At 35.7% G+C, this 23,508-nt stretch overlaps 1 protein-coding gene across 2 annotated transcripts in view; it reads left to right on the top strand.

Annotated features, from left to right (window-relative positions):
* THOC2 (THO complex 2) overlaps positions 1-23,508 on the top strand; it is a 51,495-nt gene that overhangs the window by 8,529 nt on the left and 19,458 nt on the right. The window contains exons 3-21 of one of the 2 annotated variants that reach the window (XM_030497157.1): positions 366-457; positions 1,624-1,675; positions 3,538-3,608; positions 4,340-4,461; positions 5,236-5,369; positions 7,039-7,205; positions 7,849-7,941; positions 10,376-10,531; positions 12,292-12,464; positions 12,610-12,805; positions 15,323-15,364; positions 16,554-16,684; positions 16,772-16,873; positions 18,099-18,183; positions 19,389-19,482; positions 19,943-20,023; positions 20,303-20,399; positions 22,227-22,344; positions 23,136-23,315. In XM_030497157.1, coding sequence (XP_030353017.1) covers positions 366-457; positions 1,624-1,675; positions 3,538-3,608; positions 4,340-4,461; positions 5,236-5,369; positions 7,039-7,205; positions 7,849-7,941; positions 10,376-10,531; positions 12,292-12,464; positions 12,610-12,805; positions 15,323-15,364; positions 16,554-16,684; positions 16,772-16,873; positions 18,099-18,183; positions 19,389-19,482; positions 19,943-20,023; positions 20,303-20,399; positions 22,227-22,344; positions 23,136-23,315 — 2,186 coding nt within the window. Of the gene's footprint in view, positions 1-365; positions 458-1,623; positions 1,676-3,537; positions 3,609-4,339; positions 4,462-5,235; positions 5,370-7,038; positions 7,206-7,848; positions 7,942-10,375; positions 10,532-12,291; positions 12,465-12,609; positions 12,806-14,584; positions 14,627-15,322; positions 15,365-16,553; positions 16,685-16,771; positions 16,874-18,062; positions 18,184-19,388; positions 19,483-19,942; positions 20,024-20,302; positions 20,400-22,226; positions 22,345-23,135; positions 23,316-23,508 lie in introns of both variants that reach the window. The other variant, XM_030497158.1, reaches the window with a different exon arrangement.

Here is a 23,508-nt window from a genome sequence, read left to right as displayed (position 1 = left end):
TATTACATAGACACATAAAAAATGGGGGTTTTTTTTTGAATTATAAAGTAAAGGTGTCTGATAATCAACTGCCAACACTCAAGTTATGTGCAGGACTAGTTTTTCATCCCATTTTACTGTTATTCCATAAGCTCTCTAGGGACAGTGGATCATCTCCTACTATCTGCTTGAATGAAGCCTTAGATACTGATGCTCAAATTTAATCTATCGACAGTAATAAAGTAATCCCCTTCTCATTAGTAAGAAAAGCTCATCCTCTCTACTTGCAGAGCGTCTGAAATCTACAGCATTGTTTTAAATGTTGCTTTAAAAGTTAGACCAGGATTACCTAATACGTTCCTTAATCATCTGTTCTCTTTCAACAGATATCCAGCAAGCTCTGTATGAGCTTGCGTATCACGTTGTCAGAGGAAACTTAAAGCATGATCAAGCTTCTAATGTTCTTGGTGATGTCATAGTAAGTATCTGTTGTAATAATTGCTTACTTCCTAAATTTTTAATTTTTTATAAAAGTCTGAATGAAAATCCAGCAGGATAATATTCAACAGACTTGTTTTTCCATGTCTAAAAAGTGGGTTTTGTGCACTTGAAATATATGTAGTCTTTCAGTTTTTTCCCTAATTTTCGTACTGAGGGATAGACAGATCCATTTTAGCAGAAATTAAAAATTAAGTAATCTTCTAAGGGCAGATGAAGACGGAAGTTTTTAGCATGCTAAAAGTAGATTTCATTTGCTTTTGCAGCATGTCTGTAATGCCACCTACTGGTTTTTATAATTTACATCTTGCAGTGTAACAATGTGCATCTGCCATTTTACTGTTGAGATGTCAAAGACCTGCGACTGCCTCTGAAATAATGCATTGCACTTACTTTTTTCTGTTTGAAAAAGTTTTTTCTTAAAATGCTTTGAATAAATAGAGAAAGTAAAGAAAAGAGTATTTTCCTCTTAACTTCCAAGGTTACCAAATGTTGGTGTTCCCCAAAAAAAAAATTGGGAAAAGAAATAAAAAAATCTTCTAAAAACGATTTGTTATTCTTTGGAAGTTCTGAGGTTGCTCTTGTGACATGTATAGAACGTTAAGAGAGTATGTTTTGCAGTAATTATTCTAAGATAAGCATTTTAGGTTTTTAAACTTCTTCATTGGCTTTGGGAGAAGTGAAGGCTGAAGGGCACCTTACTGTGGGGGTAGCATTTGATAAGGTTTGATCTTTAGTCATGGTAGGAAGTTATAATTTGTTTGGTGCCTGAGAAATTGTAGTTTGCTGTACAGGGAGGTGCTGCTCTTCAGACAGGGAGTTCCCTTGTGCTAGAGGAACAGAGGCAGTAACCTGAGGGGTTTGTCCCTGGCCACTAGATGCTCTTTTAAATCACATTAAAAGGTTATGTCCTTCATTACACACCAATAATTAGTAAAGCACTTATGCTAGATATTAGTCAATAATTCAGCCTCTTCATTATTAATTGATCTGAATTATTAATAATTAATATAATTAGCAATGATGTGCTTTATTAATCTGAACTTCTATTATGATGAAGTGGTGATTTATGTAATTAAATAAGAATTCTCTAAAAGTGATACTGGAATTTCTGTATTCATTAAGTGTGATCTTTTTTCTTTTTAGGAATTTCGGGAAGACATGCCTTCCATCCTAGCTGATGTATTCTGCATATTAGGTGAGCTGGGTTCCCTTCCTTTCAGCATTGAGACAGATTTGGGGAAATACATGCTTTGTGCATTTGCTTGCTGAATTCTTCAGGAGACTTCATTAAATCTGTAAGGCATGGCTTCTCTTTACAAGATATGTGTTGATTCTTCCTCAGGGTATCTGTATCTTGGTTCTTAATGTCTTCTGTGTTCTGTTACGGTTACTAGAAGTTTACCTATTAAAGGCAGTGGAAATTGATCTGCTAAGAATAGTTAAATGAGCTAGCTTGTAAGCATGTTGGATGTTAGCTAATGGACTCAGTGACAGCGTTGTTATCATTCTTAAAGTATTTAAAATAAAAGCTGAGTTACTGGTAGGTAGATCTTCTGTTCTCCGAATGTGTTCTGTAAATATTTTTATCTGTACAGTCACCACTGGTGAAATGGAGCTTTTACTAATTGTTCAGAAATCTGAAGGCAAATGGCATCATTTGCCAAATTACTGTCTGCCAACTGAACAGGCTTAAAGATGTTTACTTCTTATTGTGGTAGTAACTTCTGGATTTTTATGTTGTAATGTTGATCCAAAGCTGGTTTTCTGATGTTTTTAGCAATTTAATCCTGTATTTTTTTTCCAGATCAGATTTTCAGCTGCTTGCAGTGTCTGTCTTCTGTGTGTCTCTAACAAAATACAGCAAATTCTTTCGACGCTCTGCTCCTTGCAGATTCCAGTTTGTTCTCTATACAGGAGGAATGTGGGGTCTCCTGTGCTGTGGCTGCCTGTGATACCAAAATTACGAATTTTGACTTTGTTTCATAAAGTTTCATTCCGTGTACTTGTATCATCTTTTGGTAATAATTCCCTTTCAATTAATATTTAGCAAAGTGCCTTGCCTCCACTAGTAGGAGGGAAATAGCATGCCTAAGGAGGAGCTAGGTTTCAAACTGGGACAAAGGACGTATGACAATTTCTTGCTTGTTTCTAGTGAGTTTTCTCTAATGCTTTTCCCTTCTAACCAGTATTAGCTACTCTCAGGATTTTTTTTTTTTTTTTTTCCCCTAATTTGCCATCTTATAGTTAATGTATTTCAGTGTATGAGAGTTTTGAGTTCTCCATTTTATCCACTCATCCACATTCCCTGGACTAATATTTTTTTCTGCCTCCACTGCCACCCTGCTGCCTCACTGGTTTTCACTCTGTTTGTGGTTTTTTTTTTTCCTGTTTTTTGTTGTTGTTATTTTATGGGTCTGTTTTTCTGGGTGTGTGTTTGGTTTTTTGTTTGTTTGTTTTTGGAATGACTGCCTTGCATTCTTGAGTTCTCTACTCCATTTGCAGATCCTTGTGTCCTGTAATGATGTGCTTTTTTAAACTGCTTTAGCCAGGTGTACGTCCTTGGCCATTGTTTTATGACCTGGCTTCCCATAGGAGTGAGCTTATGAATTGCATTCAGTAGCTGACAATGCAGAAGAAAAGAATGGAAATACAGAATCATAGCTAGTAAAAGGTTGCAGACCAGGCAGTAAATGGTTGTTACTCTGAAGACACAGCGATTCGTATTTCTCTTTTCATGCTTATTATTGGTTCTTAATGCTTGCCCTAAGCTTACTGCAACAGAGAGAAGGGCAGGAAAAATAATTATGGCATTCCTCTGGTTTCTGTTTTACCTTTTCATGAGATTTGTGGATGTGTGAGAATTGTCATCAAAGTGCTATATAGGCCTCAAGGTGGATGAGTAGCTGGAAAGTGGCAAGAAGCTAGCACGTTACGATCAAGCTGCTTCGCACTGTTATCAGTAGTGTTTATTGGAGTAGTAATAACAAGAATAAACTCTTACAAGTTCTACAAGTAATGATTTCTGTTTTCCTTTTTTTCTGTCTTCTTTTATACTAGATATTGAAACAAGCTGTTTAGAAGAAAAAAGTAAGAGAGATCACTTTACCCAGCTGGTATTAGCCTGTTTGGTAAGTTGCATGTAGAAAGTCTTTTGATAGAAGTATACGCCAAAATCCAACAAGAAAAATCATGACGTTTTGACGCTTGCTCTTTTTTGAGGAAAAGACTACTAGAATGTTTTAATAGATTCCCAAATAATTTAAGAATGTATCTTCGAAGTGTTGTGGTAGAGACAATTATAGCATAATTGTCCTGTGGATTCTTTTGAAGAGTTTTGAAAGAACTTAATTTTTTCCCTGTCAGTTCAAGAGAAATCTTGCTTCTGAAGTATGTTTGACTTCTCCTTTATGCAGCCTCCTCTGTCTTTAGAAGTGACGTTCCAAACCACATGGAATGAGCTTGATTTGTGGGAAAATTCAGCATATGAAAAGAAAGCTTTTCTCCCAGAATATGGGAGAGAATGGGTATAATCTTTGTAAACATGCAGCTGTTGTTAATAATATTCCTAGATGCTATGCAATATATACTTTGTTACCAGCAATTAGACCCTAGGGCTTATTTCTTCAAGGTGCTCTTGTATGTAAAAATCTACCACTGTACAATTGCAATTTCAGTTGAATAGTTTCTCAGTTTTGTCTATTTCTGTGTTTGAAGCAGAATGCATATAGCGTGATGGTATATCATGATATTTGAACTTCGTGGTTGTAGTCAGAATACATATGTAGCATAAAGTAATAATCAGATGGTTTCTAGGTCTTTGTAATTGACAAACTTGTTGTGTGTTTTTGATGTTTTTTAGTATCTTGTATCTGACACTGTCCTAAAGGAGCGTTTAGATCCAGAGACACTGGAATCATTAGGACTTATCAAGCAGTCGCAACAGTTCAATCAGAAATCAGTTAAAATAAAGACAAAACTATTGTAAGTTTTGGGGCGAGGGTTGCTTGGGGAGTGGGTCGGAGGGTCAATGGTAATTATAGTCTGGTAACAATGTTTTCTAACAACGTGTAATGTTTCTTTTAATAATACAATCCGTATTTTTCCTTAGGAAATGAATTTTCTTAGACTTAAACTCCTCATTGACAAAAGAACCTTGTTAGCCCTCTGAATTTTCAAACTCTTGAGCAATGTAAAATTTTTTTTAAATGTCACCTATTGCTATGGTGATTCTCTATGTGCAGATTAAATACTTAATTTTTTGTGACAAATGTGAACTTTAAGAGAAAATTAATCACTGCTGTTTCATCAGTTAAGCATAGGCATTTGTTTTCATAAATAAGCAAATGTTACGTTAGTTGTGGCAACACAGGATATATTTTTGTGGTATATGTTTGGTTTTTTTGCGCATCCAATGTTTTGGTCTCAACACCACTTAAAACTAGAACAGGTCTTTAATCGCTACAGAGCAGTTCTCCAGCATAGTGTCTAAGAACAAGCTTTACAAGTATAAGCATGATTTTGCTTTTAAATGGTCTGCATTTGAAATAGAAGAGCTGGATTTGTTTGGAGACTGCTTACTACCTTACAGGTATTCATTGTACTGCATTCTGTAATTTTTGCAATAGCTCAAGTAAATTACGAGTTCTTAATGTGTTGAAAATAAGCATTTTGTACAACAAATTTAATGTTAAGAGCATAAATAAGCTTCACTGGATGTATGTGACACAATAGTGTTTAATTTCTGTTTATTTGCAGTTATAAGCAACAGAAGTTTAATTTATTGAGAGAGGAGAATGAAGGTTATGCAAAGCTCATTGCAGAACTCGGGCAAGATTTATCTGGAAATATCACTAGTGATCTAATCCTTGAAAATATCAAATCTTTAATAGGTAAGGAATTTGTTGAAAGAATATGGGCACTGGTTTTGTTACATGATCTTATGACTTTTTCTTATGGAAAATGACTTTAGACTACTTTTTTGAGATAATCTGTGGATCAAATAGTATGTCATGTGGACATGTAGTGCGGTAGTAACATGTATTTATAGATCACCTTGGACAGAATTATGATGTTTGGAAGTTCCTGTTTCCGTGGCAAAGTTAATTTTGGGAATGTTATGTAGTTATTTTAGATACTGATTTTATATGCAGGCTCAAATATGCATGTTGTGATTTTGATTCATTTCAGCAGTATTTCTTGTGGATGCATTAGCATGCAGATTGCAGTATAACAAAGTAATGCTTTTGCTGTCAAAAGTACTTGGTTCAGTGCATGAATATTCTTTCAGTCTTAAAGGAGTTGAATTGAGTGATTCATTATAAAAAGAAATGAGAAGTAGAAATATGGACAAATCACAAACAAAACTAAATAAAGGAAGAACACTTACTAAGTTGAGACTTGGCAAGAATGTAACAATCAAAGTGCAAAATACATTAAAAACAGGAAACACCTGTAATTGCCCGTGTTTTACGCTTCCTTTTTGAATAAAGAATTTTATATAATGTTTGCACCAGATCCTGTTTCATATGGTGCCAGTGCAGTAACATTCAAAGGCTATGCTACTATTTTATAAAAGATAATTTGTCATCTGTCACAGAATTTTGCCTGAGACTGTCAAACCCCTGTAATAATAATACTTGTTTTGGAAGAGAGCTAGAGAACAGGATGGTTTTGCTAGTTACTACAGTAAAAAATACTCAGATTGAGAAATTCTATAGCAAGACATTTTTCTGTCTTCTGGAATTTTAGGAATTGCGGATAGACTTCCCATAAATTGTCAATTCGTTTGAAGTACTGACTTGCAGTAGGTTCTGGTGTAGTAGAAACGGCTTTGTGGGGGGGAAAGACTGATGCAGTTATATATCTGCATAGTGGATGTGCCTGGAGAAAACTTCTCATGGCACAATGAAAAAAGTAGTCTAGATGTGGATTCTTTTGATCTAAGTATTTCTGTCTTGAGGACATCTCCTGGACTTCTGGTGGAAAAGTTTATATAGTAAACTACAGGTATGATTACAACATTGGCTTACCTGATCTGTCTCCTTGCTCTTGTGCTCCTCAGAATAAACAAACCATTCTCTCTAACACTAGCAGTAACAGTGAATTCACAGGACAGTACAACCTGGTGGGTCAGGGTCTAGCTCAAACCAGAACAACTTTTGGGGTGTGAAATAATTTCTAGCTATCTGAGCTGTGCGACTGCATGAATATGTGTGGCAGCACAAGGAGAGAGGAAGAAACCCGTGCCTTTTGCTGGCACTGTGGTATTACTGATGTCGGGTTTTTACTTTTTAAATGTTTGCCTTAAGGTGGCAATTTCTAGTTTTTTCTGTAGTCTGAATTGAACGCCCTGTTTAATATCTTTGCTTAGCTCAATATTCAATATAAGTCAAAATGATCAATGCTGTGTTTACAGATGATCCAGATTATTTTGCTGTGGATAAATCCAGGCTCAATTTTAACTGAAAAGAATTAACTTTAATGTACTTGTGGTTTAGTAACAGAATGAAGATGAAACATAGCAATGTTAAGCTTTTCTGCTCTGTTCTTCTCCCCTAGGATGTTTTAACCTCGATCCTAACAGAGTTTTGGATATTATCCTAGAAGTCTATGAGTGCAGGCCTGAGTATGATGACTTCTTTGTACCACTGATAGAGTCTTACATGTACATGTGTGAACCTCAAACTCTATGCCATATCCTCGGGTTCAAATTCAAATTTTATCAGGTAATGTATCTCCATTCTCAGTTTTTGGTTGTGGTGGTTGGTTGTACTCAGTGTTGAACTGCAGTCAGTGGTAACAGATTTTTGCGGCAGGTTTGGTTTTTTTTTTTTAACATGAAAATTAATTTCTAAGGTGTAAAATTCCAGTATTGAAAGCAATAATGTAATGATTTGAGTGGAAGTCTGTAATATACTTTACAGGAGAATGCTTAGGATTCTCCAAGACAGCTAAAATGTTCTTGATGCTTTCCATTTGAACTTTTGTATAGTTATAGAAGGACTGACGTTAATGAAGAGATCGTATCTTATAAACAAAAGACTTGTCCCCAGGAATGAAGAGCATGTTTGCAAGGGAGTCTTGGCTGATACTTTTTAAAATATTCAAGAGTTTTTTTCGTGTATGGTTAGGAATTGCATACAGGCACCGTAAGATGTGAAGATAGTTGAATATTTGTTTCTGAAAATTCTGATTGTGTATCACAGTTAAGTCCAGTGGCTTAAATAGCAGTTACATGATAACAAGGAGGACTATGAGTTAATATGTTTTATCTACACTTTGAGTAGTTTCTTTTCTGCTTGATGACCTTCTGCAGTTGTCTGACTGCTGGGTTTTTTTCCTTACATTTGCAATCTTGTAACTTTTTAGGATCCAAGTGGTGAGACACCTTCCTCCTTATACAGAGTTGCTGCTGTCCTTCTGCAACATAATCTCATAGATTTGGAAGACCTTTATGTTCATGTAAGTGATGGTGTACTCTGTCAAATATCAAAACTAAGAAAATTTAAAAAAGCCAGATAATTTACTCTATTCCTAAAGCTTCAGATTCAGGACATACTGTGCAATATCTGTATATGTGCGTGTTTAATGTCTTTTAAACTTTCTAATGCTGCATATTCATATAAACACACGCTGAAATATGAATGCTGATACACTTTCTTTGGATTATCTGTGTAGCATCCTCCAGATTGTTTACCTCCTGCCTGAACAGGAGAGAAATGCCTGAGTAATGTTCCTTAAGAACCAGACCCTTTGACTGTTTTGCTTTACGAGATCGATTTCTGAAGAAGTGGTAGGACACTCGGCTCCTAACAGTCTTGGTTTAGTTTAATAGTAGGATGTTTTAAAAAGAAAATCAACCCTCTTATATTCTTAAATAGGCCTGTCACTCCCACCTGCAAGAATTTTGACCATTTGTTAGTTTGGAAGAGGAAAATGGAGTTACATGTTCAGACTTAATGAGAGGGATGTACCCTCTCCAGTCTGATACTTCTCAAACCAAGCAACATACTAATTTGGCAGATGGTAAAGAGAATGCTACAATTGTAAAAATAACTTTACAATACACATGATTTTTTAATTTCAGAATATCCATAGATACTTTAAGACTCTTAGCTCTTGACTGAAATAAAGGAAATGAGCTATGGAAAGCTTGGAATGTAGTCATGCCATTAATTGTGTGACAGTTAATAGCATTAGTCACAATAGGACCTGTCAATAACTGTCTCTGGCTTCATAGGAGTACTTTGGCTAAGAACATGTTGGGTGGAGCAGGAGTAGGAGTGCATGTCTCAGATAATCGATGTGGAGGGAGGAATGCATGATGATAATACTAGTTTGTTAAGGAATGTTTGTAAGCTTAAAAGGCATGCTTAGACTTGGAATTAGAGCGTCCTGTGCAATCTCAACTCAGCCCTGTATAGGTATGGGCATGCTTTCTGACAGTCTTGGAGCTGCAATGGTCCCTGCATCACTTACACTGTTCACCTTTGTCATGTTGATTCTCAGTCTCATTTTTAATCTACTTCATTCCAGAATCGCTCTGCCGGTTTCTGTCTCTTTGCATGTTTTCAATGGCATTTTTTGTCTCTTTTCAGTTCAGGCTTAATTTAACTTGCTATGCGAGTTTCAAGAAAATTATTAGCATGTAGGTGTTGACTCTTAAATGGTATATATTGTGCAGTTCCTATGCAATAGCAGCTGACAGGATTATCATTTGCATAAGGAATGTTCTCCCCACTTGTGCCCTCCCTCCCCTTTGGAAGCCTGTAAGAACTGTTCTCTATTTGTGTTTATATATACACAGCCATATATAGTATGTATTGTATCCTATGATTTACCCCTTGAAATTCCACACTAGGTATTTATTGGTGAATGTTAGTAGGTTACCTGTGTTTTCAAATGAGAAGAGCATAGCCCTTTAAACATTTTACTTTTCCAAGTGGGATTCTTTCTTCCCCAAATTTCTATGAAATTGGGGAACTCTACAATCCTGTCTCTGAAGAATGTGATGCTTAGTCTTTCCTTCTACTGTCCGTTCGGGTGGAAAAAACCTGTAAAAATCTTCCCTTGTTAAAATCAACAGAAGAGAAGATTATTGTCATAACTCTACAGTAAGTTTTGATTACTTATTTGCAGTTAAAGTTTGAGCATGATTTTAGGAATCAAATTGACATTTGGTTTTGTCAGCAAAAGAGCTTTCCTTCTGTTTCACAGCTTGACCTTTTAATTTGTGAATATAGGGTTATATTCCTTATAACCCAGGACAATTCCTCACCCTGCTCATTCTCAAGTACAAGTCTATGCTGAGGTTTTATCATACTAGGTATCTCTTAATGTAAGATGGCTTTTAAGGAACAAATGTTACATGTGTGTAACCCACATTGCTGATAAGTAGGAAATTTGGCAAGCTTTAAATAGTATTCCTTTAAAATAAAGGCACAATCAAAATGTGTGTATAAGTAGGTTACCTGGTTTTCCTTGGTGATGATTCCCCCCCCCCCCTTTAGAAGAGCAAGTAAAAGCGTATGCCTTTGAATATTCACTTTAAGACACTGAATTTTGTAAATGTTACCATCAAGTATGTGTGCAATTGTCACCATCTAGCTACAACTGGATGGTAAATTGGAGGGAGGAAAGGGAACTTACACAGGTAATGGTTGTGAGGAAGTAGAATGGTGTTATTTCTCATGAGTCCTTGGTTTTGGAATAGTCTTAATAGTATACTGCTTTGTTGTGATGATGGTGGCAAGGGAAGGAATCTTCCAGGCAGTTAGTTTATCTAATTAGTAACAAGGAAAGCCAAACTTCTGCTTCAAGCTCAAGTGATCCAAAGTAGCAGCACTTAAATTTTCAGATACAATGTTTGTTTTGGGGTTTGTTTTTTTTTTTTTAGCTTCTTCCTGGGGATAATGCCATCATTGAGGAACACAAGCGGGAGATCGTGGAAGCTAAGCAAATTGTCAGAAAGCTTACGATGGTCGTCTTATCCTCAGAAAAGACTGAGGAAAAGGAGAAGGAAAAAGAAAAAGAGGAGGAGAAAACCGAAAAGGTGTGTGCCTGTGAATAGTTTCCTTTCCAATAAAAAACTTTTAAATTATTTTGAGCTAAACATAATTGTTATGAAAACACTTTCATATTTATTTGAAACAGGCAGGTGCATATTTTTTGGAAGGCTTGTGTCTATCCTTTTCCATTATATTGAATGTGCAAAAATGCATGGTTTGGGGTTTGTTCTGGATTTCTCTAGGTTTAATGTTCTTGGTCCAATGGTTAATTATTTCTCTTCCTTTTTGTTGTATCAGCTAAACTAAGTATTTCTCAGCATTGATACACTTCACAATCTTTAACAACTGTGTTTTCTAGGACCTGTGATAGTATAATCCTAGTTGATTTCTTAAAAATAAGCACGTTACTGAGAGTTTATTCCTTATTTCTCCCAGTCAAGAATTGGGACATGAAGAATTGCCAGGCTTAGGAATGCTGGTATGATTATGCTGCATTGTAGAAAAAGGTTTGAACTGAACATTTTAAATTGTAACTGTCAGCTGTGCTTTCCATTAAATCTGTATCTATGTATGTGTGAATGTATACCCTTTATTTAAGGTGCGACTGTGTCATGTATTGTTCATGTTGCTCTAGGTCTGGTTTGTTTCTGTGTGTCCGAGTCTTACTTTAAAACCAAAATTATTTAAACTCTTAGCAGCCTTTCTGTTGTCATCTTTTGTCATCTTCGAGAGTCTAAGTAATGCTCAAAACATCTTATTTAGAATTAAGAACTAGGGAATCTTAAGCTCTAGGAGAAACTGCAACAGTTTTTTGAAGGATTACAGTGACAGATAGCAAAGTCTCAGCCTGTGAGATGGGAAAATGGGGAGCTGTGCTTAACAGAAACAATTTTTGTGACTCTTTACACGCTTATACAATGCATGCAGTTTCTTGAAAAACTTGTTTCTGTGTTAGTATTTTTGTATGTGATTCTCTGTAGTTCATAGCAATTAGTAGAGTAACTAATGTGAAAGCTGTTGACAGTCTTAATTTGAGTACTTTGGATCCAGTTTTAATGTACAATTTTTGATACAGTATCATGGAATAAATGCCCGGATTAAAAAAATAGTGTTTAACAATTACTGACTTTTCTTATAAATTCACAAAGTGCTTATTTTGGGTGATTAAAATCTATTATTGTCTCTTGACTCCAATATGAATAATTTAGTGTGGGCAAATGCATTATCTACTTTTGCGTTTTAAGGTGCATTTGACATAACCAAATAATAGGGAAATACCTGAGAAGTCACAGAACTCAGCAGTGTGACTAGATTGGACAGCAGTTCCAGACTGGCTCTCGTCTGTGCCATACCTGCTTTTGCTTTTGGAGAGCATGTTTCAGAAGAGGTTTTTTTTTTTTTTCTTTTAATCTGGCTTTGCAACAGAAATTTATGCTGTTAAATCCGGAACAACACAAAACACAAAGGATTCCTAAATGCTTGTATTGTTCTTAAAATTCCATGTGAAGAGATAAACTGCAATTGAATGACCTATGTTACTTACGTCACAGGCAACTTTTATAAACTTCTGTTTTGAACTTTGTTTCTAACTTTGATCCAGATGTTGGATTTTATGTGGACTGGTTTATTATTGCTTTAGAAGTGTGCTTATTGTCTGAATGCATAGCTAAATTTTATGTATTTTTTTACGATGTAGTTAAAATACTAGGGTGTTCTTCTCTAGCTATGGATTGCAGCTGCATAATGCTTAAGGACAAATATTAAGACTACTTTATGAATATGCACTTTCATTGTTATCTTGCAGCCTCCTGATAATCAAAAGCTTGGCTTATTGGAAGCTTTATTAAAAATTGGTGACTGGCAGCACGCACAAAGTATTATGGATCAGATGCCTCCGTTTTATGCTACTTCACACAAGCCTATTGCAATTGCCCTCTGCCAGCTTGTACATGTAACAGTTGAACCTCTGTACCGCAGGTAAAGTGAAAAGTAAAGTTCTGTTGCTAGGGAAACCTACTATGTATTTATGAGCCTAAATTCACTCATAAGCCTAACTATATTGATACATTTGTAAAACTTTCACTTCTGTTTCATGTGACATGCTGCATATCTTACTTTTCAGAGTTGGTGTACCTAAAGGAGCTAAAGGGTCACCAATTTCCTCTTTGCCAAACAAGAGAGCACCAAAACAAGCAGACAGCTTCGAGGACCTGAGAAAGGAAGTGTTCAACATGCTTTGTTACCTTGGTCCTCATCTCTCCCATGATCCCATTTTATTCGCAAAGGTGGTGCGTCTTGGAAAAGCATTTATGAAAGAGGTTGGTATGACAGAACAGCTTGTCAAAACTTGAAAAATACCAATTCATCTGATGCTAAAAAATGCTCAAGTGTATATATTTAAATACTGAAACAGAAAATTTCTTTGACTAAGAACAAATTTGGAGAATCTTACTTTAATTCCTGATTGTTTTTATGATCGATAAACATAAACCATTTTTATAAACAAATTAAGGCACTTAAGCTTTATAACCAGGAATATTTAATAATAATTAATTTCTCATTATGGTCTTCATCTTTCAAAGCATTATCTGTATATGGATATTTAAAAAAAAAAAACACCAAAAAAACCCCGACAGGCTTTTGATAGTAATTGCATAGAAGCTTTTATATCACTAGAGTGACAGCATAGCCAATGGGGAACAATAACCTAATACGCATCCAGTATTTAAAATAGTAGTTGCTATTCCACCTGTTGGGTTACTTGGGAAGTAGGAGATGTTGCATCTCTTTAATTAGTGGGTGTCACCCTGTTCTGCCAGTTACAATGCTGCTGTTCTTGCACTTGTGTCAGTGACAAATCCCTGCATGCCAATAAGGGTGAGTTCAATGTGGAGATCTAAAACACCCTATAAAGCCTCAAGTTGCCAACTTTAGAAGTAAAACGGCCTCTTGAGATTTGTCATTGTCTTTTGATGTTATTTTTACCATGCATGCATTGAAGTGTTGATAGTATGACCTGTTTTCAAAGGCTGCAAGTTCAATTTATATTCTGAACTCCCTTAGAATGTATTCTGCAGTGCAGACTGAGGCTGGTGATTTCTTTTGCTGCTTTTCTGGCAGTGCATGATTTATTTTCAAAGTCAACAATAGTGGTATGGTGGGGGGTTTTTTTGGGCGGGTTTTTTTGGGTTTTGGTTTTTTTTATTAGCAGCTCAGAGAAACTTTGGAATTCATGGACTTTGAAATAACTTTTTATTATTATTAAAAACAAGCATGCACACACATGCCCCCCAACTTAAAAATAACTATTTTTGTTACCTAGCTTTTTAGTTTAACTTACAACTGGAGGTTGGAGAGGTTGGTTGATCTAAATGGTACTGGAGGGGAGATTTTCAGTTTTATATCTTTTTTTTTTTTTCTTGAAAGTATATTTTATTTCAACTACAACTAGCAAATATTGGAGTATTCAAAATTTATGTACCACTGGAGGGGAAGCTTTCATGTCCAACTGTACGTGATGTTGCAGAGCAAAGAACACAGATAATTCTTGGGATTGAAGATCTTTTTGTTTAACTTCACAGAATTTGGCAAGAGAGTTTGCTCTCATCAGGTTCCAAGATGCAATGATAGGGTGGCAAAAGCTACACTGAGTTCCAAGTAGTCTTTATAATTAAAACCACAATAACTTATAGCATTTCCATCTTTCCCTACTTCCATATTTTTGTAGGAGGTATAATATCTCAGCATCTTCTCATCCAGAATGATAAGATTTCCCAATGGGTAATACTCTGTCTTTATAGCATGCTTATTTCTTGCTGGCCTGTGAGAAGATAGATATTTGAGTGATAACACTGTGTTGCACTGACAGTGCAGCTAATTTGGAAATCGTAAGTGAGTAATTAATTCTATTGCTGTCAGCAGACTATTAAGACTACTTTGTAATTAAGTTCAAGTACTGAAGGTTTGTGAGAAAGCCCTTGTTTCAGTGGATACATACAGTTTAGGAGTCTCATGCAGTTTTACTGTGTATGTATATGAATATAATAGTTTAATGTTTTTCTGACAAGAATGAGCAACATTTTAGCTATTTGCTCTAGGTTGGAACTGTGAAGAAATTCGTCAGTGACAGAGTGGTTAAGGTAACATAGGGAAAGTTATTTTTAATGCGTTATTGCCATCAGCATGTTCTAGTTATGAAACTACATTTAACACGCAGTAGAAATACTTATAACTGGAGGTAATTTGACTGTAAGTTAACCCATGCAGTAGTTTAAGAGTTAGACTACTAACATTGCACTGCAGCTTTCCTGCTCAAGTGTACCTTTAAAATAATTGTGCACTTACTGGTGTGATAGCTTAATATGCTTTTCATGGAGTGGAGCAAGGAGAGAGAAAAGAAAGTAATTTAGTAATGAAGACTAAAAGCTTAAGAGGGTATTATTGTGGAAGAAAGATGGGGAAAATAATCTGTGGCTGTTGATTATTGGGTTGGAAGTCGTGGGGTTTTTATTTTTAGGTAGAAGGTGAATGCTTAGGGCATTTTTTTTCCCCTCTCTCCAGTAAGAAAATTCAGTATTTCTTATGTAAAAGTAAGTTTCCTTTATGTTGGTTATTACCTCATTTTGAATGAAAGTGTACAAAGGCCCTATATACATTTGCAGTGCATTTCATCCCTGTATTTGAATTTCTGTTAAAAAATTAATGCTGACAGATCGGCTAGATTTTTACGAGACATGTAGCCCTTCAGGTTTATGCTTTTGCTGAGGTAGCCTTGTTCTGAAACTGTAACTGCTACATTAATTATGCTTCAATTAACATGATTGTTTTTGTTATAGTTTCAGTCTGATGGAAGCAAACAAGAAGATAAAGAGAAAATGGTGAGTTTATTTTGGAGGAAGGTGTTTTTATGCAAGATTGTAATTGAGACTAGTCACAGGGTTTTCTCTTGTTTTGTTTTCCTGTCCTTTTTTGCCTTTTTTTACTTTTTATTCCTGCATTCCTCAAATCTTTTTCTCTTAGTCCAGTGCATTCTACTTCTTATTTGCTCAGAATCAGCTGGAGTACCTCCAGCTATCTGTTCTGTAAATACGCTTTTCCTGGTGGCACCTTGTATCTTAAAGAATTTACTGGGGAAAAGCACAAAGAAAAATGAGAAGTAGGAGACATGTTCAATAGTCCAATGGCTATTTCTTCTTTCTTGGCTAATTTAGCTCTTTCTAAACTTTCTAATTTATTGACTTACCAAGATTGGTCACAATGAAACCCAAGTGTCCAGTTGAGAACTAACTTACAAAAACAAGTTGGGTTTTTTTGTTTTGTTTTTTAATCAAGAAGCAAGTTTTCAATATGAAGTTCATGCAGTTTTCATTATTACTTTCATTATTATTTATTACTCCCATTTCTCACTTGTCGTGAATCATTGCAGCCTTCCTGAGTCATTGCGGAGAAAACGAGTCTCTTCTGGGCTTTTCTCGTTAGTGTTCTCCTCTGCCTCCACTGCTGCCATTATTCTAACATACCTCTATGGGGAAGAGAAATGCTTAAGAAGGGGTGAGAGTAGGATACTGAAAACATGGAGATTGGTGCTATGTCTTGGGAACATAAATAAAGCCTTCAATCTTTAATCTGGAATTTTGAAAATGGTTGTAGTGGCAGGAATACCTTAATACATTGAAAGCAGTTGCCAAAATCTATCTTCTTCGGTTGCACTTTGTGCAAGTCCACAGTACACAGTTCTAAAATGATTTAATTGATTTGAAAACGAGTGCAAGTTGCTGAAAACTTCAGCAGCTTTGCCTAAATATCTTCTGTAGTCAAATAAAATAGTGACAGTATCTATGGTCCATGAATTATCTAACGAAAGATTTTTTGATAGGAAATATTTAAGTCCTTTTTAGATTTGTTTGTTTGTTTGGTTTGCTTTGTTCATGTTTAAGAAGTCTTAATCTTGTGGCAAACTTGTATTTCATCAGTCTGTTAAGATGTTCAGTTTGTGCATTATCTGCATAGCATTGCTTCTGATGTACTTACTCGATACTTACCTTGAGTTCTTTGTCTTTATCTCAGGAGATACTGTTTAGCTGTCTGTTGAGTATTACCGATCAAGTCTTACTGCCATCTCTTTCTCTGATGGACTGTAATGCATGCATGTCTGAAGAACTATGGGGAATGTTCAAAACTTTTCCATATCAGTACCGGTGGGTAGAATAATTTGTTTCCATTCTTTGGAAGTGATCTCTTGAATTGTCAGTCCTAAAAATATTTTTCCTTTATAATATTTCAAGGTACCGTCTTTATGGGCAATGGAAGAATGAAACATACAATAGTCACCCACTTCTAGTGAAAGTTAAAGCTCAGACCATAGACCGAGCCAAATATATCATGAAGTAAGTTTACTAAGTACATAAATACCTATCAACTGTGATACAATGTATTGTAGGTCACCAGCTGAATTAAAAAAACAACCCTTGACAAATACATTCCCTTTCTAATGACTCAGTAATTTCACTGATAATCCTTATTCATGAAGCAGTTAATGTACTGTGGTTAAAAATGTCAAATAAGTAAGGATACAGACTCAATTTGTCACCAGTAAGGATATTTCATCTGTAAAAAATGTCTCATTAAATTATTTAAAACCTTTTCCATGGGTATGCTGTTCGAAAAACTGCTTTGCTTATGGAAATGTCAGCGTACAACATATTTTCTCTAGGTGTGGAGACTCTTTAATCCAAAAAGTCTCAAAAAATCTTGTTACAGTTTCTGGAGGTTTGAAAGTAGGGTGGGGAGTTGAATTGAATGGAAGGACTCATTCTTATCCTCAAGTGGGATCACAATTTCAGATTTACTTTGTGTTTAATGTCTTAGACATCGTTTTCAGGGGTTTAGGGTCTCCATTTGTAGTTGCCAAAAGCAAATGCTCTGGTTTTATGATGTGCATAATTAGAACCTTTCTACATAGGCAAGACAGAATAATCGCTACTATATAAAAGACTTTGGACTGGCAGCTGTGAAAACTAGAAACAATCATTGTGATTCTCTTCTGCCTTGCTGCAGAGCTACCACAGGCCGGAAAACTTCACATCCCTTCAGTTGTACAGTGGATTTCAACCGTGCAGATGAGCCGCAGTGCTGTCAGTTGTTGAGATTGCCATGTATACAATTTTGTGTATTGACTTCAGGTTTCATGTTCAGCTCATATCTTCAGGAGGGAATGCTGTGGAAGTGTAACAAAATGAAATTAATGCTGTTTTTCAGTGAACAGAATGCAACAAACTCAAAATGACTGATCTGTGGCTAAATTAAAATTTCAGGAGATTAACAGCATCACATGCTATTTTTATATGTGGCACAGGTCCCACTGACAACTTCTGAATGCAGACTGCTTGAAGTTGAAACTAGAATACCATCCAGAGTAGTATAGGGACAACTGTATGATTATAGATTTTAGATTCCCAGGGGAGTAATATTTCTATGCTTAGATTTCTTAAAACACACCTGCTAGTGAGAATTTAATCTCTGTGACTAATAAAGGTATTTCTTCACTGGAACTAACTTGTTGTTTTCTTCTTCTAGCTTGTCTATTCCAATAAAATATGTTCCCTTTCACAGGCGTTTAACTAAGGAAAATGTGAAACCCTCTGGAAGACAAATTGGGAAGCTCAGCCACAGCAATCCTACAATTTTATTTGATTATGTATGTAGTTATATGTATTTGAATACTATTTCATCCTAACAATATATATTAAAGTACAGGAAGGGACCTGCTGTGTTAGTGAGAGGGCAGTTCTAATTTCATTGTTTTTCATTTTGATGTAAAATTTAAAACATGCTAATTTGCTAGTAGGGCACAGGCCTGAGATATTAAATATGACAATAGCTCTTGAATAACAATCACTGCACAGAAAACTACATCCACTTATTTATAATCTGAGATAGCTGAGGTGGGTCTCAGAGGTACAGGGATGTGTTAATCATCAGGTTATGCAGAGTGCAAGTTCAAGTTAGGTTGCTCGGGGTGGTTGGATATACTTGTGATGAAGGTACACCAGGGTCATTTAGAAGAAAAAACAAAGCTTTGGAATCTGAAATACTCCTATGAAGTTGGGGAGGATTTTTAAGATTACTTGGTGCTACAGAATGCTAAGAGGTGTAAAAATATGTTGGTGGACCTCCACCCTATGCACAAATATGACTTGTGATTATCAATCTAACAGTTCTTAAATTTTACTTGAAGAAATTAAAGCTGCAGTGCACTTGTGCATGCGTGTCATGTACCAAAGAGAACATACTAAAATGAGATTAATAAGAAAAGTTCTTTACTGTGAGGGTGCTGAGGCACTGGAACAGGTTGCCCAAAGAAGTGGTAAATGATCCGTCGCTGGCAGTGTTCAAGGCCAGGTTGGACAGAGCCTTGGGCGACATGGTCTAGCGTGAGGTGTACCGGCCGATGGCAGGGGGCTTGGAACTAGATGATCTTAAGGTCCTTTCCAGCCCTAACTACTCTATGATTCTATGATTCTGTGACTTAAGTTCTTTTTTTATACTAGTCTTATTATTGTAACTAGCAACAGAAACTTTACAAAGATTTAGGATTCTTAAGAAATCATAGGAAATTTCGAGTGAAATGTTTTTGCAATTTTATTCTCTGATAACTGAAAAGAAAAAATTATACAGAATTGTTTTTACATGTTAGACATGTTTCACTGGTATCTCTAACGTACTAGATATATTACTGGTATTGCCTTTGAAAGTGGTTTAAGACCTTCTGAAAAATAATGTCAAAGCATGTTTTGTGTGGGTTTTGAACATTTAATAAGCATTGTTAAATGGTTTTGATTTGTTATGTGAATGATAAGGAATACTGCTCCTGTTTAGCTGAATGTCTTTTGTAACTTCCAGATCTTGTCACAAATACAAAAATATGATAACTTAATAACTCCAGTTGTTGATTCACTGAAATACCTCACTTCGCTGAACTATGATGTCTTGGCATGTATCCTTTTATGTAAATCGATACTTCTAGTTACTGATAAAGTTGCAGTTGAAGCCGGATTAAATCTATTGTCTGTGAGTAAATATTGTCTCACTGCTTTTTGCTGGAAATTTTAATGACATTTGCAGATACCTTTCTGCTCTTAGTGGGCTGCAGAACCCTCTATTCAGTATTTCACACTAAGCAAATCAAACTTTAAGGTTTTGGGGGTTTTCTTTACTACTTCCACTCTGTTCTTGAAGGCACAGTGATCGTGTAAATAGTGAGGTAGATACTGCTTTTTACGTTACTGTTTCTTTCATTATTTTTTTTATACCACTATATATAGTGGATCCCCTATATCATGCTTGCTATACTTGCACATCATGTTCACGTTACAAATAGTGGAGCTGGAAAAACAGGGCTGTGTAACTTTTGTGTTTACAAACTGAGGAAAAATATTCCTTTAACTCCACCAAAGACTGTATTATTGAAGCTCTGGCAAACCCTGAGAAGGAGAGGATGAAGCACGATGACACTACAATCTCGAGCTGGCTGCAGAGTTAGTATTTTTGTTTCATTTATTACATTTATGTTTAAAATACCTCACCTGTCCTATGACCTACCGTACCATTGATCATTATGGTCAATATTTGGATCTACCAGCTAATTTTTTAAACCAAGCAGAAAGCTGGCAAGTTTAATCAATAGGAAAAGATTTTTTTTTTCTTTGTGTTGCAAAAATCCAGGTACTGCAGACCTTCTGTGTGTACTTGGTTAATGCCTGTGTAATGATAAATATCTCATGAGGTGCAGTCACAACTGTTTCTTGTTGCTTCAGGTCTGGCTAGCTTTTGTGGTGCCGTTTTCCGAAAATACCCAATTGAACTTGCTGGTCTACTTCAGTATGTAGCCAACCAACTGAAAGCTGGGAAAAGGCAAGTCTGGCCCAAATGATTTTTATAAACTCAGTTTTTCTAATGTATTATTTGGGTGTTTGCTGATCCATGGCTGCTTGATGTAGTAGTTACTCTAGTAGTGGTAAAGCTCCATAATACTAGGAAAGTTAAGAAATTTAAATAGCAGGAAGAATAGTATCCTCTTTATTTTTCCTCTAATTGCATAGCTGTGACATATTATTTTTGAAGTACTGATTTTTTTCATCTGTAACTTATTTTAACACAGTTATCTTAACAACTAACGAGACGGGGAAGACTCTTACAGAATACTCTTACAGGAATTATAGTATGTTGTTTAAGGAATAAGTACCCGTGATCATAAAAGGATGTGACTGTTTTAGTTTATTCTTTCCTTGTAATGCCTTCTCTGCAGAGATAGCTCTTAACATTTTAACATTGCTTTAAATACTTTGTCCAGTTCATTTAATGGCAGTTGAATTGCTTCTTCATAGGTGAATGTTAATTATAACTCCAAAAAAAAATTTTTAAACAAGGTTTGCAATTTGAATTTTCCTTTTGTCCTTCCATTCCCATCATTTAGTATTATTGTTTCATTTATTTACTTAATTTTAATATGTTATTTTTATCACATAGGTGAGTATCAACTTTTTTCTATTGTGAATCCCTGTATGCTTACTGAAAGACAGCTTACCAATGGAGATAATGCAGCATGATATTTTAGGGTATTTGTTGAGAAATCTAGTTTTGTACCTTCCCTGCAATGTAGACAATCAGTCTCATGTGCTCCCCTGTCCCCAATTTGTTTTGTATTTTGATGATGGTACAATTACATTGAGCTACAGAGGAAGGGTAAGTAATGTTTCTTGTCTTTCCCTAGAACTAAGACTTCAAGTATTTTAGGGGAAAAAAAAAAACCCAAACCAAAAAACCCTACTTAGTTTAGTATCTGGGATTGTAGAGATGGATTTACCACTGTCACCAGTTTCATAGGACTGGAGTATTCAATTATTTGAATTGGCTATATGCTGGTATTGCAGTAGTTCCTAGACAGAAAGCATATTCGTGGTTGGAACAGCAAAACAAAAATATCAGCAGTATAAATTATTTAAATATAACCCTTTGATTTGGAGGGCACAGGTCAAACTTCCTGTAAGTAGGTCACACAAATCTCAGAAGTTACTGGAAAATATTGCTGATTTGAATAATCATGATGCAGTTTACTGTATTCTGTTGGGAGAAGTCATTGCCCTTGTAGAATTCAGGGCAGGAAGTAAAGCCTGGTCTCTGGTCAGGATGGTTATTGGAGCGTTTTGTATATTCTGTGTTTTAAGTGGAAAAGAAAAAAAGTCTTCCAAGTTCCAAATAACTTCTCCAGACTAATTTTGCCAGTAAATTTCTAAGGCTATGTACTATTCTAGAAATTTTTAATAAAGTTTAAAATAGTCCATGTTCATGAAATAACTGGATAGATACAGTATGAAATGAAATAACTGGATAGATACAGTATGAAGCATGTAAAACAACAAAAGGGAGCAACAAACTTTGATTAATTTGTTGATACTTAATAGCACTACTCTCACTGTTATTTTCAAAAACAATGAAATTGTGAAGGGGTTCTGGAATCCAGCTGTTTGAATGCCTGCATTGCTATTAAGTACTAACTTTTTAGTTGCAGTAAAGAAGTCCTGGTGCACTCAGCATACTAGTTTCTTATTCATAAAAGAATTAAATGTTATTTGTTTTTATGCTCATCATAGTGTTGCTTCGTACTGTATTGAATGTCAGAGGTTCCGTTTCTTAAACAAATGTTCTTGGTTTTACTCCACTTTTCTGTTTTCTGTGCAGCTTTGATTTGCTTATTTTAAAAGAGGTAGTACAGAAAATGGCAGGGATAGAAATCACAGAAGAAATGACAATGGAGCAATTGGAAGCTATGACTGGCGGAGAACAACTAAAAGCTGAGGTATGTCCGTGTTAAATTTAATTAATTAATAGCTGTTGCTTCTTAATGGTGGTTCTAAAGACTCTAATTCATGAACTCTGGCAGCATGGCTGACAAAGGTATTACTGCTTTCATCAGAGAACTTCCCTCTCCGAGGTTTACAAGCCTTGCAGACAGGCAGCCAAGACGATGTATACATGAGCATTTAATTGTTGTGCTTCACAACATCTCATGTCAATAAAAGCAGCTTTCATTAGCTGGTGTTATATGACAGATGCATGAATTATAGGAGCCAGTGAGCTTGTACATTACACAGTCTTGCTGTTTCAGCCCTGCTCTGGGGCGTAGCAGCTCCCTGTTGAGTGGATGATTATCTTAAACCATTTTAACAGCTAGAACTGTTGCAGCCTTGGTGTCAAAGAGATGGTTGAATCTGACCTAGACTCAACTCTTTAGGGGGCTGAATAGGCATAATTTTATAGGCATAAAATCTGAAACTCCTGTACTGAACAGAGAAGAGATGTTGAGCAGACCTAGGTCTGAAATGCAGAGTCGTGCTGCCTGAGCTGAAGTGTCACATTTAGTTTGCTGTGTAAAAGACTAATTAATAGCATGCAAGACTAGTTAGCTTCTGATTCTTTTATATATATATATACACATTGCTGTACAGGATCCAGAGAGAAAGTGTTATTGATGGACAGGACACTCTACTAATGTTAATTCATCAGTATTTCTGTAGTCAGCAGCACACATGGTTTCCATTTTGTGATGCACTGTTTCCAAACTTGGGTGACTTTTTCTGTACTGTGCAGGGTGGATACTTTGGCCAAATTAGGAATACAAAAAAGTCTTCTCAGAGATTGAAAGATGCATTATTGGACCATGATCTTGCCCTTCCACTGTGCCTGCTTATGGCTCAACAGAGAAATGGTGTGATCTTTCAAGAGGGAGGGGAAAAACATCTGAAGCTGGTGGGAAAACTGTATGATCAGGCAAGTAAAACCACTTGTATTTATAAGAACCCTTCCTCCTCTTTGGTAACTTCTACTGTTACAAAATACCAATATATAAGAATTTTCAGGATTAGGTGTAGTGATCTCATTTAAAATATATGGGTGTATTAAATATATATTATATTGACAAGTGACTTCTGAGTGAAAGATTAAAATGTACTTTGTCATTAAA

The sequence above is a fragment of the Strigops habroptila genome, chromosome 9 (assembly GCF_004027225.2).
Source record: "Strigops habroptila isolate Jane chromosome 9, bStrHab1.2.pri, whole genome shotgun sequence".
Taxonomy (NCBI): Eukaryota; Metazoa; Chordata; class Aves; order Psittaciformes; family Psittacidae; genus Strigops; species Strigops habroptila.
The sequence above is the reverse complement of the archived record's forward strand: the minus strand, read 5'-3'. Positions and strand labels throughout refer to the sequence as shown.